Raw genomic sequence first — 15,903 nt, forward strand, 5'->3', positions numbered from 1 at the left:
AACAGACTGGCTTGCACACTGGCTAACCTCAACTGGGCATCACAAACCTGGATTCACTGAACTAAGAGCTAAGGCAGGAAGCAACCCTTGAACATAGGCAGCCAGTGATTATGTACTGAGGAAAACATGGCTATGAAGCATTTTGGGAGACATGTGCAGACCTGACTGGAAGCTCAAAGTGACATCCAACATTTGAAAATAATTGGCACACAATAAATTTCTTTTCCACCTAATAGAATTTTTGCCCTGACTTTTAGACCTTTATGGGTTGGAACATCCTCTTTTGGGAGCCACTGCAGGGATCTTTTTCTGCTGTTTTTGCATTAAGAGTTTAAAAGTTTATCAAGTCTCGCTGACCAGATAAATTTTTAATCTTGTGCCAATAAAAGTGTGTACTCACACTCTTATGGCACAAAGGGGGATTGTGGGAAATCAGCTCCCCCCCCCCGAGAAAGAAATATTTTTGGGAATGTTAAAAAAACAATTTTACTAAGCTATTTTTTTTTAGATTTGTATAACATTTCATAAAATCAAATTTTAAATAAGCATTTGGCAATATGGCTCCTCTGGATTCCAGGACATCTGTTGCATTTTAAATTTGTGCCAGTGTCCCAAATAAGAAATAAAATAAAATGGCTATTATGTATGATTCATAGGATATCAGATAGCTTCATGCTATTTTATAATAGCAGTATACTTACAAAAAATCACAAGATGACATTGCTAAAAGCTCATGAGACTTTATATTGCAAAATTTGAGAGATAGAATGAATGCCTTGATCACTGTTTGTGATTAAGTTATGGTATTGTAGCTGTAAATGCCATTTGTAGGTATATGTTATATTACATTTAACAAACTCTGCATATTATTTTATTGACACTGCCACTTATGGCATACTATTATTATAATAAAAATGAATACGAACAGAAGCCAACACCGAGGTCAATGGTTTCAGTAAATATCTATATGGCAAAAGCAATCTCAACTTGTCCTAGCTGTGTCTTAGCAGATATGAGGATTCTGTGCCCCTCCAAATTTCACTACTATTATAACTCTCAATATCCCTTATTATTGGACATTTATTGTGGGAAGTGAGACTGCATTTCTGCAACATCTATAGGTAAGAGATTCCCAATCTTTATAATAATAATAATAATAAGTAAGTTGGAAGGGACCTTGGAGGTCATTTAGTCCAACCCGCTGCTTAGGCAGGAAACCCTATACCATTTCAGGCAAATGGCTGTCCAATCTCCTCTTAAAAACTTCCAGTGTTGGAGCATTCACCACTTCTGGAGGCAGGTTGTTCCACTGGTTAATTGTTCTGTCAGGAAGTTTCTCCTTAGTTCTAGGCTGCTTCTCTCCTTGACTAGTTTCCATCCATTGCTTCTTGTCCTGCCTTCAGGTGCTTTGAAGAATAGCTTGACTCTCTCTTATTTGTGGCGGCCCCTGAGATATTCGAACACTGCTATCATGTCACCCCTCACCCTTCTCTTCATTAAACTACACATACCCAATTCCAGTAACCGTTCCCTATATGTTTTAGCCTCCAGTCCCCCAATCAATTTGTTGCCCTTCTCTGTACCCTTTCTAGAGTCTCAACATCTTTTTTACATCGTGGTGACCAAAACTGGATGCAGTATTCCAGGTGTGGCCTTAACAAGGCATTGTAAAGTGGTATTAGTATTTCACGTGATCTTGATTCTATCCCTCTGTTAATGCAACCTAGCACTGTGTTGGCTTTTTTGGTAGCTGCAGCACACTGCTGGCTCATATTGAAGTGACTGTCTACTAGGACTCCGAGATCCTTCTCACAGTTACTACTATTGAGCAAGGTACCACCTATACTATACCTGTGCATTTGATTTTTCCTGCTTAAATGTAGAACCTTACTTTTTTCACCATTGAATTTCATTTTGTTAGATAGCGCCCAGTGTTCGAGTCTGTCCAGATCCTCCTGTATTTTAAGCCTATCTTCTGGAGTATTGGCTATTCCTGCCAGCTTGGTGTCGTCTGCAAATTAGATGAGTTCCCCATCTATCCCCTCATCCAAATCGTTGATGAAGATGTTGAAGAGCACTGGGCCCAGAACAGAGCCCTGGGGCACCCCACTACACACTTCCTTCCATGTAGATGCAGTTCCTTTGAGGACCACACGCTGAGTATGGCCTGTCAGCCAGCTAAGAATCCATCTGGTGGTGATGCTATCTAACCCACATTTTTCTATCTTACCAAGTAGTAGGTTGTGATCTACTTTATTAAATGCCTTACTGAAGTCCAAGTAAATTATATCTACAGTACAGCATTCCTCTGGTCCAGTAATTTTATCACTTGGTCAAAGAATGTAATAAGATTTGTCTGGCATGATCTGTTTTTGACAAACCCGTGTTGACTTTTAGTGATGACTTTGTTTGCATCAAGGTGTTCGCTGATTTGTTGTTTGATTATCTTTTCCAGAATCTTCCCAGGTATTGAGGTCAGGCTGATAGGTCTGTAATTTCCTGGATCTATTTTTTCCCCTTTTTTGAAGATGGGAACTACATCAGCTCTCTTCCAGTCCACTGGTAGTTCCCCAGTGCTCCAGGATCTTTGAAAAATATGGTTCAGTGGTTCTGAGATCACGTCTGCCAGTTCCTTGAGAACTTTGGGGTGTAATCCATCTGGTCCTGGTGATTTGAACTTGTCTAGGCTGGACAAGTGCTCACTTACCATTTTCCTGCCTATCTTAACTTGCATTTCTATTCCATTTTTTATGGCACTGGTTTTGGTAGGTTGGACTGTTTTTTCCCTTTGTGTAAAGACAGATGCAAAAAACGAGTTAAATAGTTCTGCTTTCTCCCTGTTGCTTGTCACCTTCTTGCCACTTTCACCCACTAATGGACCAATCATTTCCTTAACTTTTTTCTTTTTTTAATATGTTAAAGAAACTTTTTTTTGTTATTTTTGACTTTGGTCGCAAGCCTTAGTTCATTTTGAGCCTTAGCTTTCCTCACTTCATCTTTGCAGGCACAGGCTATTTGCTGATATTCTTCCTTAGTTATGTGCCTCTCTTTCCAGTTCTTATACTTGTCCTTTTTATCTTTCAGTTTATCAGAGAGTTCTTTATGCAGCCATGCTGGTTTCTTTTGTGAGCTGTTATTTTTCTTCTTTGTTGGTATTGTACTAGACTGGGCCTTTATTATCTCACTTTTCAAAATTTCCCAAGCTTCTTGAGTTGTTTTCCCCTTTAGGATTCTCATCCATGGAATTCTTCCCAAGGTCTCTCTACGTTTATTGAAATTAGCTCTTTTAAAGTCCAAGACTCTAGTTTGGCTGTATTCTATTGCTTGTCTTCCAGAATGTTGAATTCCAATATTGCATGATCACTTCCTCCCAAGGTTCCTGTGGCTTCAATATTTTCTATAATTTCATCTGTTTGTGAGAATTAAATCCAATATGGCTAATTCTCTAGTTCCCTTCTCTACTTTTTGGGAGAGAAAGTTGTCTGCTAGATTTGTCAGGTATCTGTTTGATCTTCCACTTGGTGCAGTTTGTCTCCCAGTTGATATCAGGGTAATTAAAGTCCCCCATTACTATTGTGATGTGCTTCTTACATACCTTAGTTAGCTGGCTAGCAAAAAGTTCATCTATTTCCTCTGCTTGGTTGGGCGGCCTATAGTATACACCTATGGCAATGTCATTTTTCCCCCTTTTATATTGACCCAAATGCATTCAAATTTACAATTTTCGTCATTGTTGTGCTCTACTTCTGTAGAGATAAAGTTGTTTCTTATATAGAGAGCAACTCCACATCCTCTTTTGTTTAGTCTGTCTCTTTTAAATAGTTTAAATCCCTCTAGCTGTGTGTTCCATTTGTGGGTTTCGTCCCACCATGTTTCCGTAATGGCAACAATATCATATCCGCCCTCGTTTATCTGAATTTCTAGTTCACCCTGCTTACTGTTCATACTGTGCATTGGTGTATAGACATTTGAGTCCTTTATGACTGACCCTGTGTTTACTTGCTACATAACTTGTGTGGTGCCTGACTTCCCCGATTTTCTTAGATTGCCGGGGACAGTGATGTTCTGTATCAATTAACTCACTGTCCCCATTGTTTAAAAAAATCATTCAACATTTATCAGACAATCAAACTGCAACTGCTTTTAAGTTTTATTTCAGCTTTATGCTTTCATTAAAGGCATGTTTTCAAACATGAAAGGCATAGCATGTGCATGTGTTGGAAATATAATGTAACCATGCTACAGGTGAATCTTCAATCCTCAGTTTTTCTAACGGACACTCTAGTTTACTTTCTGTCACTTGGTGCTCTGACAGCAGTCTGGAAACAATCTTCTCAGCAACTGCTCTCACCAACAAATAATTTATTTTAAGAAAGTGGTTAGGTCAAAGGCTAAACATTGTCATAAGCTGAAAACACACAATCTGAAATAGAAATACTGTTTTGTAATAGTATTTCATATGTTGCATATTCACAGAAGAAATGCTTAAAATCTACTGAAATATGTTCCCTTCTATTTAGTGGAACAAACTGTAACTGCTATTAAGCTTCTTTTCAGTATTTTATATTGTCATCAGGTAATCAGAATAAGGCCTGGAGGAACATTGTCCATGGGGTCATGGTGGGTCGGACACGACTTTGCAGCTAACAACAATCAGAATAAAATAGCACCATGCCTATGTCTTATGTTTGAAAAGAAACTTCGATTTTGGATTTTAGCAGTTAACAGTTTCAGTTGACTTTCAAATTCCACCCTACAAGTTCAAGATTATCATAACCATAACCATTTCAGCCAAACTAAGTAGCATTTCATAATATAGGAAAATTCTGATGCAACAGATCTTCCATTTAGGAGGCCTGGAATACAATATCTGAAAGTTTCATCTGGACATCATAGCAAAACAACAGATAACTTTGTTGGTTTGAAAATATTCTGGGCAAGGTACTTAATTTATGTTTGGTTGAAATTATTTACTACATCAGTTCACAGGCAGTCCTTGTTTAATATCCATTTATTCAGCAACCATTTAAAGTTACGACATTGCTGAACAACTCCTCAAAGTTCTGACTCTTGCAGTGCTCCTACAGTCATGCGAACAAAATTCAAGCACACCTGCCTACTTGGGCTTGGGACCTTTGACACATTCGAGGATAACAGATAGTTTCTCCCTTCCATGGTCCATTAAATCAAATGAGTAAAAAAACCAGCCCCAAATCCAAAAACTTGTATAAAGCGTTCTTTAATCTATTCTTCCTACTTCGTATTTCACTTTTAGATTTATTTATTTATTTTTGGCTTGGCCACCTGTATTGCAATTATAAACACTTGCTCCGATAAGTTGAACTTCTGTTCTTATTGGCAAGTTTGACTGGATGTTATGTTTTCAAAAAAGTAACTTTCATCTTCCTACCTCATTTTGGGAAACTCTTTGAAGCAACCTATCATCTCTACAGTTGATGACATCTGCATTCAAATTAAACACAGAACTAGTTTAAACATTAATCAACATGCTTTTCATTTGTTTTGTACCTTTTTTCCTGATGAAACGTCTCCCAATGCCTGCAACTTTGGTGAAAAGAAATGAAATAATAAAATAAAAAAGGATCCTATCATTTTTGTTTTTTCAATGAACAGATTCCAGCTTGAGCGTATCTGGAGAAGATCACTTCCACAAAGTGGAAGCAGTCAGTGGCTTCAGTCAAACATACTTTATAAGCTCTAGAGTTGCTCAGGGCTATACTTGTATCTTGGAGTCAACTGATCTACTTTCCAAAGATTAAAAAAAAACCATCCTAATTTCATCTAAGGAAGTATCAGAAGAAAATTAGGAATCTGAAGATAAAGTACTACCCTTAGCAGTTGGATCTTTACATTATTTCAAAAACATATATATAAACTTAATCTGCTCTAAAACTTTTCAATTGTATGCCCACATATTCTTGAATAAAAAAACAACAACCTGGAAAATGCTCAAAGCTAAAAAACTTCATTTTTTTCAGGGGACCAAATAAAAGAGATAATTGAGATGGTGCATGCATGGGCTTCCTGGTTGTTGTTTAAGTGGTCAGCAACTAATGATATTGTCAGGTCCCCAAAGCCTCTGTGTTTTCCCTTGCACATATACATATATACATACATACATACATATATGGAAGCAGAAGCCACCAGCCTGATGATGACGGATGGGATTCCGTCGATGAAAACAAATGTTTGAAATGCATATCAGTCTCCCTTTAATTCTTTGTTAGCAATCTAAAATTTACACAAATATGAGCTGTCACTGTTGTGACTACTGCCTGTGGATGGCCTTCGGTTAGGCCGAAACAGGAAATAAAGATCCGAAACAGGAAATAAAGATTTGTCCCATGTTTGGGGCCTAGTAAGGTAATCTAAATAGTTAACAAGCATTTAACACACACACACACACACACACACACACACACACACACACACATATATATATATATATATATATATATATATATGGATCTTTGGTCATTCGGGTTTTTTCCCGCGTAGAATTGAAGGTGTAGGAGCAACGTTTCGACGGAATCCCATCCGTCATCCTCAGGCTGGTGGCTTCAGCTTCCCTCTTCTGGGAGAAGCACCTTCAATTCTACGCGGGGAAAAACCCGAATGACCAAAGATCCACATACAAACACCCGCGAAAACCTCAGAAAACACACACACACACACACACACACACACACACACACACATATGCACACACATATATATACATATATACAGGGACGCGGTGGCTCAGTGGGTTAGGACGCTGAGCTTGTCGATCAGAAGGTCCGGCAGTTTGGCGGGTCGAATTCCGAGTGCCGCGTAGCAGAGTGAGCGCCTGTTACTCGGCCCAGCTTCTGCCAACCTAGCAGTTCGAAAGCACGTAAAAATGCAAGTAGAAAAATAGGGACCACTGCGGTGGGAATGTAACAGCGTTCCGTGCGCCTTTGGTGTCTAGTCATGCCAGCCACATGACCACGGAGACGTCCTCCGACAAGCGCTGGCTCTTCGGCTTTGAAATGGAGATGAGAACCGGCCCCTAGAGTCGGAAACAACTAGCACGCATGTGCGGGGGAACCTTTACCTTACCTATATACATATATATACATATACATACATACATATACACATACACATACACATACACATACACACACACACACACACACACACACACACACACACACACACACACACACACATATATATATATATATATATATATATATATATATATATATATATATATATATATATATATTTTGGGGGCCTGCCATTCTGCTGGGAGAAGGGGGAGCGCGGAAAAACCTCTCTCCAAAGAGCCAGCCCCTGGTGTCTAAAAGGTTGGGGACCTCTGGACTATGCATTTGAAGTAGTTTGATTAAATATTTTCTAAAATTCTTGGGCTACTTCAAACTTTCAAAACTGTAACTGCAATGACTGTTTAAACACTGTTATTTTTTGAAACAATCATAATACTAGAACTAAATGTAACTGCACATTTAATTTAAACATACATATGCAACGTAGAATTACACTCTAAGGCAGCTCAGAAGTGCCATCTTGTGGTAACTGTTTTCAACAAACACAATAACTTTTTGAATGTGTATTCAATGCTTAAATTCCAATTATATTTTATAAATTTCTAACATTACCATAAAATATGTAAATCTAATCAAATATTTTTTTAAAAAATGGACAGCCAAGTAATGCTGCAGTTTCGAAAATATTAAGGCATGTTTTTACAGATTGAAATCTCTTTCAGCTGATGTAAAGTCAATTTAATGATACAGTTCAGGAATCATTTCCAAAATTATTTTCTATTTATTAACAGTGGCTTCCACGGTTCATAAATGTATTCTACAACATTGTTCTTTCAAACAAATTTTTGTTAGTTATGTTTACAAAAGATGGGCAAATGGATGGAGCAATTGTAAGACACAAAGATGCAGATTGAAAAATAGCGGATAGTGTAAGTAGTGGATAGTTTTGCTGCAATGAATGATTATCAAAAAAAAAACACACCAAAATGGATAACAATAACATCATGTTTTTGTTCGTTTTGTTATATAGAATTGAGAGTTAGGATATCAGAAGACACATAAGAGCTATTTAAATTTAATCCATGTTTTCTCCGATTGTTTAAATATAGTTTGGAGATCAATTCTATTTTTTCTTTTTCTTTTTTGGCTGTGTGCCATTCAGTATATGAGTTCCTATTTTAAGTTCAAATTTTAACTTTTCCTCCCTTTCAGGGCCTGATTCCACATACCGGCTGCTAGGGAACAGGTGGCCCAGTCACAAAAACATTCAGAAACCTCACACAGATAAATCTTTTTAAAAACCTCACACTTAACTCCTTCCCATTTTAACATTTTCTAATTTTCTGATCTGGGCAGCTTAGGCAGCCTTAGACGCTCAGTGATAAGAAGAACAAGGGACTGTGAAGAGCTCCAAAGGGATCTCTGCACATTAGGGGAGTGGAAGTCAAAATGGCAGCTGTTATTCAATGTGAACAAGGGTAAAGTGAGGCACATTGGTGCCAATAATCCCAACTACTCATAGAAGCTAAGGGTATCAGAACTAGCAGTGATTGATGAAGAAAGCTATCTTGGAATAATGGGAAACAGTTCAATGAAAGAGTTGACACAGTGTATATCCATTGCAAAAAAAAAGCCAGCAACCTATCAGGGATAATATTTTCAACATTGGTATAAAAATAGGAGTCCAATATTATAATGTCCTTATAAAAATCAAAGGTGTAACTATATCTGGAATATTGCACACAGTTCGGGTTACTACACTGGAGCTAGAGAAAGTTCAGAGGATAAAACTAAGACAATTATGGGATGGAGCAGTTTCCCTATGAGGAAAGGTTGTGACATTTAAGGCTTTTTAGTTTAGAAAAGAGGCAAATGAGAAAGGACATGATTGAGGTACACAAAATTGTGAATGGTGTGCATAAAGTGGATAAGAAGTTATTTTCCCCTTTCCAAAATAACAGAACCAGAGGTCAATGAAATTGAACACTGGAAGAATCAGGAAAGATAAAATGGCTTTTTCCCCCCAAAGCAAATTAAATTTTGGAATTTGCTACAAACTGTGAAGCTGGCTGGATCAGGATTGGACCAAGTCATGGAAGTGATAGGAATTAATGGCTATTAGCCTTGATGATGACTCAGAAGTTTGTCTGCTGAGACACTAATGGGCTACCTTCTGCAGTTGGTTGGTCATTATGAGAAGACTTTGGAATAGGTGGGCCACTAGTCTAATCCAGCAGGGCACAGCCTATGTTCTTATTCATTTAAACCAAAACCTACCTTATCAGATGAGAGTAGATAAAGAGAAGTTAAAGAAGGAATAGTACTTTTTTCACAGCTCAACCCCAATAACTTCAGGATTTCAACAAGTACATCATATCTTCTGGTATTGCTTATTTTGAGCAGATTGAAGTCATCCTTAGATTGACATAAACTTTTGATATTCACTTCCAAATGTGCCTATAAAGGCAGAAATATTTTTTTATTGAAAACACCTTTATAAAACAACAATCAATAATCATCTATTGGGTCATTTAACTGTTACATAATCATTTTCAAATCATTTTGTTTTAATTTCTGTCACTTCAGTTATTAAATAACCAAGTATTAAATTTACTGTATATACTTACATATTACCTTATTTGTGGATAAGCTGGCCCTCATATTTCATGGTATTTTGATTAAAAATTTCAGAGTTGGGTTATCTATGGGTGGGCTTATATATGCATATATACAGAATATACAGGTACTTTTAAAAGTATTAACTTATATATTCATAGATAAATCTAATGCAATGTTTTGGGTATATTTTGGCACCCAAAATTCTCAGTTTATCCACATGTATATAAGGTAATTAAATAAAACTATTAATAAAACATTATTAGTAATAAAAATTGCATCTAAATATTGAGGGAATATAAAAGGCAACAGCGGTAATCTAATGAGAAGGAATAATATCATTGTTTTTTTGTAAAAGTTTTAACACTGTTGCTTCAATTTAACTAGAATCCATTTAAACATTACAGGTGGTCCTAATTATTCATGAGGTTCCATTCCAGTGTAAAACAACAAAGAACAAAATTGTAAATAATGAGAACCTGAGTGTATAAGAATTATGGTGTTAGGTTCCAGACTCTGCATTTGTTCCTTTTTGTTCTCCCAGATGAAGATCTTGCATAATGATTTCCTTTGTACCGGTTAATATATTTAACTAGCTTAGGGGTAGGCAACCTTGGCTCTTTTATGACTCGTGGACTTCAACTCCCAGAATTCCTGAGCCGGCTGGCTCAGGAATTCTGGGAGTTGGTCCACGAGTCATAAAAGAGCCAAGGTTGCCTACCCTGAACTAGCTAGATTTTCCCAATTGTAGGGTTCTGAATGGATCCCTAGCAGCAGTTGCTTTAGTCAGAGCAAGCTGCTCATTATGTGCCTCACACTTGTTTCTTTGCTACATGTATAACTTAAACCTAACTTTAAAACAAAATATTTTACAAAAGTACAAAAGTCCGTCCACTTTTGTGGACAGGATAAAGTAACAAAAAATAAGGCTCAAGTTATAGATCCATGATAATCTTTTAATATATATTGAGTTCTGGTCTCTTATTTATCAATTGTGTCACATGAAAATGGGGATAGTGTAGGCCATTTGAATATATAAAGTTCAGGACCTAAATCATGGTAATGAAATATCATTTTTATCAACTGAACATTTAGCATAAAATCCTACCATAAAAGAATAAATGGGAATGACACACTACATCAGATTTCCACTAACCTTAAAATTACTCTGAAATTCCTAAGAACTCTATCTGTCTATCTACCTACCTACTTACCTACACACACGATAAGGCTTTTCAAACTTTCCTTTCTCATTACAATCTATTTCAACTTCCAAATAACCACCTTGAGTTAAGGGACCCTTCAGCCAAATAGGTAAATTACATGTTTCTCGTTTATTTTGAAACACTGAAGTGCTTTTGGTTTATGAAAAGGTACTTTGTATCCAAACTATAATTCACCAATTTTCTAATATATGTAATACTAACTTGCATAAGCGGTTACCCATTGTGTTTACCATTTACCACCATTGTGCAATCAGTATTATTTAAGAAATATTTGAAAAATAAGAAACAAAATAGAACTTGTTTATACTGAACCTGAGAAAGAATTGCTTCTCCTCCATTGTTTCCATATGATAAATGAACAATCATCAAATCTTTATCCGGACTGTCAAAATACCCAAGTGGCTTTATGGTATTAAGTTTTTCTGAAATGTCCACCTCAAAAAATTTTCCACTAGCTAGAGCATTTAATTTAATCTCATTGTTCTTTTCTTTTAAAAATATTAATGTTTGTATTGTGTCCATTATTTCATTCTTACTTTTTATTTTTATACCACCGAGTGTGAAAGAGGTAGAAAGTCCCAAAATCTTCCCACCTTTTGATATGAAGGCTAGAAATTGTTTGGACACAGCATCTGAAATGGGTTCGGATTCAGCAATGATCAGAAGCAATGCACTGTCAATCCAAGGAACAGTCAGAACTTGTTTCTCTAACAACTGGTAGATGGTGTAAGCATTAATATCAACACAATCCATTATGACTGATTTTATTTCTTCAAATTTCAGTTTAGAATCAGAACCAAGATAAATTAAAATATTAGGAGGCTTCCCAGTCAAGTTTACTCTTTGCATGTTTCCTGTTATACAGTCACCACTAACTTCTTCTACACTGCCACTATAATCATCCGGAAGATCTGGGATGTTTTCTGCTGAGGCAAATTTAACTGACTCGATGGTACTGTTCTCCAGTTCCAAACATTCATGGCAGCTTGAAAGATGTAAGTGATGATGTTCTGAAGTATCTCTTTCCTTTTCAGATAATTGCTCAAGTTCCTCATGACATCCATTTATTTTCTGCAGTCTGCATTTCTCTCGGTGCATTTCTTGATCACTGCTTCCTGCACAACCATTAGTTTCCACCTCAGATTTATCAATATTTTCAAAAAGTGAGTCTCGTGACAGTTCACTAGCCTGTATCCGACCAGCCTTCTCCTTCTCTTTGGTACCTGGAGCCAGTTTTAATTCTTCCAATGCCGATTTCTTCAAGTTCACAGCTAATACATGTTAAATAAATTATTAAACAAAATACATGAACATAGGCACTCAATAATTCTGCCTTTAATATAAACTTAAACTGATAATCCAATTTTAAAATACATTGTGTAGATCTGAATGCATTTTACTTCTTGCGTGTTTCTAATGCAGCTGCAGATTACATTTCTGCAAATGTTTAATTTAGTTTTTTCCCCTCTGAATTATGCAGATATGGGTACATTTATATTCATCAATTTATGAATGGGACATACTAAAACTCTGAACCCTACTATTCAGGGGAGACGCTCCAAAATTTCTCTCAAATGGAAGTTGTTCAGGGTAGACCAGGGTTGGATGATTTATTTCTGGAAACCAATGAAGTGCTCCCATAAAAAGATGATTCAGAGAGATGTTTAGCATGGCCCTAAGGGAGATGGAATGTTCTGGAGTTCTTTGAAATTTTCTGTTCCTGGTAAATTGTTTTATGTGCACTCTAGGCATAAATAAAATGTTTCATGAAATTATGCTATACAGTATATGGCTAAACACATAGACTAGGCTAGGGTTATATACTGCTATCGGTCCCATAATAATGTTTACTTGACTGATCTATATCTTGTCCTTCCCCTGAGAGCTGAAGATGTATTTAGCACTCCCTGCTCTAATTTTTTTCCACAACCCTATGAGGTAGGTTGGCTGAGACAGAACAACCAGCCCCAAACACTCAGTGACGTCCTATGACTGTGGATGGATTTGAGTCTGGGTGTTCCCAGGCTCAAATCCAAAATTTGAACCACACCACCACATTAGCTGATTTGTTTAGTTCTGACTTAATATATTTTGTGAATTCAGCAACTAAGGACAAACCATTTCAAGTTTGACAATTGCAAATATCCCAACCTAAAAAAAACGTGAGTAGGTGAGGGAAGTAGTTATCAGAAGGATGGGATAGAAAAAGGGGGTTCCAGGGCAGATTTTATTATTTAAGAGTTAGACAGCTGGAAAAAAGCCTGGATTTCATTCAGACACCTGCTCTACCTCAAGCAATATTATCAACTGGCACTCTAGCAAATATGGCCCTGCTTCAGGTATGGAATGACCTATTTGGGGGAAGAGTTTCTTTCCTAGCTCAATAAGGAGATTGTGGCATTGGTTCTTCACTCATTCAACATACTCTCCTCCATTAACAACCTATAAATTGAAAGATCAGATACAATTATCCCATTCAAGTCTGTTCACAGGTGATAATAACTCAGGAGAAATGAGCAAACCACTCACCCATACTAAAGCCCAAGGAAGAGATAGTAAAGAAGAACTTCAACCCATGTTATGCTGTCTTCGATCACTGTACAAGTCAATAGTGTTGTGAGTCATCGCCTGCCAGCAGATCAGGCAGCCGAGTCAGATGAATTGGATGAAGGGGAAGGGTTGCATGGGGTCACATCTGAGGAGCACGAAAACTCAGAGCTATATGTGACACAGAGCCCATCTACTCACGCTCAGGCAGGGTTGGGGGCCTGAAATGAGCGAAGAGGAGGGACAGTTGGGGCCTGTTCCAGATGCGCAGAGAGGAGAGGCATGCAGGACAACGGAGGGCAGTAAGCATTCCAGCTGAAAACTCAAGAGACTGATCTTGTTTGTTTCAAGAGCTAAAGGACTAGTTGGAGTTTTGTTCCATAAAAGCTGTGTGTGCTGTCACACACGTCAGAACTATGTAATGCATATCGTGCTGCCACCATGTGGTTGTTTGGGGGAATTGCAACATTATGCTAATATGGTCAGCCAATCCCTCCCATTTTGTGACGTACTTCCTCCTCTTTCTTAACTCCGTACTTTCACCCCTCCCATTCTGGGACGTACTTCCTGCTTCTTGCTCCTCCGTGCTTCACCTCCCACCATAATATACGGACACAGTAGGTTCCATTACTGTCTTTTGACCTTGGAATACCATCCATTCATCATCTACCACATCTTGTTTGCTGTAATCTTCTCTGCATGCAAATAAAGGTACTTCTGGATGATAAAAGGTACTTTCATGAGTTCTACTATCAGGCAAAGGCTGTTAACAGTGATAGTATCTGCTTATACAGGCCAGGGACAGGGGTCTTAGCAAGGGGATAAATCATTAAACGACAGAGTCAGAATACTGTGTCAAAATAAAAGGGGTTTATCTTCTTACAAAGTCCTGCCTTGTTCAATGCAAAGGGTTTTTTCCTCACAAGTAAGCGGTTGAGCAGTACTTACGCAGGCTGGGACAGAACAAACAGGAGCATGGAAACTAAGTATATTTGACGTTGGAATTAGGCATCATTTAAGAGTGCTTCATAAATTTGGCGGAAGGAGACCTTCTGGGCCACCAAATGGCAAAGACACTTTTTATTGGGCAGGGCTTTTTGTTTACTCCACAACCTAATCTATATTATGATATGTCTGCTTCTAAAAAAAATCAAATTCCAAATTAAAAGTTAATCCTGTCATTTCATTGGTAATTTCCCCTGGGATAATGAAGAGTAATGTCATAGGCAAATTATGCTGAAGTTGACCACACATTCCTGAGCAATTGTGGTCAAGAATAGGTCTTAAATGCATAACCACATACATGTGATAAATATTAGTCATAATGATTTATAATTAAATGTTGCAGAAATGGTCTTTTTTCCTATCCTTTCCATGCCTATTTTTTTTATCTCATTTATATCCTGCCCTTCTCCAAAGACTCAGGGCGGCTTACAATTTAAAGCACAAATCAATGTGCTTAGCAATAGCCTTCATTCTATGTATATGCCTGCTTATTAAGGCTTTAGCCCCCCTCCAAGCGGCATTATTACAAAGTCAGCTTATTGCCCCCAACAATCTGGGTCCTCATTTTACCTACCTTGGAAGGATGGAAGGCTGAGTCAACCTTGAGCCTGGTGGGACGTGAACCTGCACTAATTGCAGGCAGCTGGTGTTACTATTGCAAAAAAATTTTTTTGGGGGGGGGAAATGAGAAGAGGATACAATCAGGTGGACTTCTAATTGACAGGCATTAAAGCAGATGAGTTTGTAAAGAATGATGAAACTCTGAACTTGAGAAGTTTATACGCCACCAAAATATATACTTTTGTAGGGGATAGTCAAATGGGTGTACTTACAGACAATTTTCTGAGGCACCATCCCATTATCCATTTGGAGTCTGTCTTCCAAGAATGCTATCCCAAGGCTACTAAAATTATCTATGCTGGCTTCAGCAAATAAAATGTAAGGCTTTCCAGTTCTGAATGCCAAAGGGGAACAAAAATCTGACCATTTCACAATCTGAAGAAAGATACACAGAATAATTTTCACATTAATGCATATACAGTTAGAATATTGAAATGCATCATAAAATTAAGTTAATATTCCTACCATTAATGTTCAGTTTCTAAATTAAATTAAAAAAGATTAAATACATCCACCAAGTCATGTTCCAAATTATACCCACGGATAATGAAAAACCAATGGGAAGAATAATAAATTCTAATTAATAAATTCCAATTATTGATCATGGTAAATGAGAAAATAGCAAACAAAGAGGGAAATGCAGCATTAGGAATTAGCAGACCTATAAATTTCTTATGGAGGCTCAACTCAGCTTACATAAAAGTTATGCAAAAAGCTATTTTCAAGCTTTTATGGAGTTCCTAGGTATTTTTGTGGAACAAGAACTGGGAAATTGTTATTATTTGGACACATTATCTTCCCTGTTAAGAACTGGCTTTTAAAAACAAAAGTCA

At 37.3% G+C, this 15,903-nt stretch overlaps 1 protein-coding gene across 1 annotated transcript in view; it reads right to left on the reverse strand.

Moving 5' to 3' along the window:
• The window catches only part of HLCS (holocarboxylase synthetase), a 71,511-nt gene that overhangs the window by 51,786 nt on the left and 3,822 nt on the right, over positions 1–15,903 (reverse strand). Inside the window, exons 3-5 of the mRNA XM_083361432.1 lie at positions 15,283–15,445; positions 11,210–12,168; positions 9,333–9,512 (exon numbers count right to left, since the gene is read on the reverse strand). Coding sequence (XP_083217558.1) covers positions 9,333–9,512; positions 11,210–12,168; positions 15,283–15,445 — 1,302 coding nt within the window. The remainder of the gene's footprint in view (positions 1–9,332; positions 9,513–11,209; positions 12,169–15,282; positions 15,446–15,903) is intronic.

The sequence above is a fragment of the Vipera ursinii genome (genome assembly GCF_947247035.1).
Source record: "Vipera ursinii genome assembly, chromosome: 4".
Classification (NCBI taxonomy): Eukaryota; Metazoa; Chordata; class Lepidosauria; order Squamata; family Viperidae; genus Vipera; species Vipera ursinii.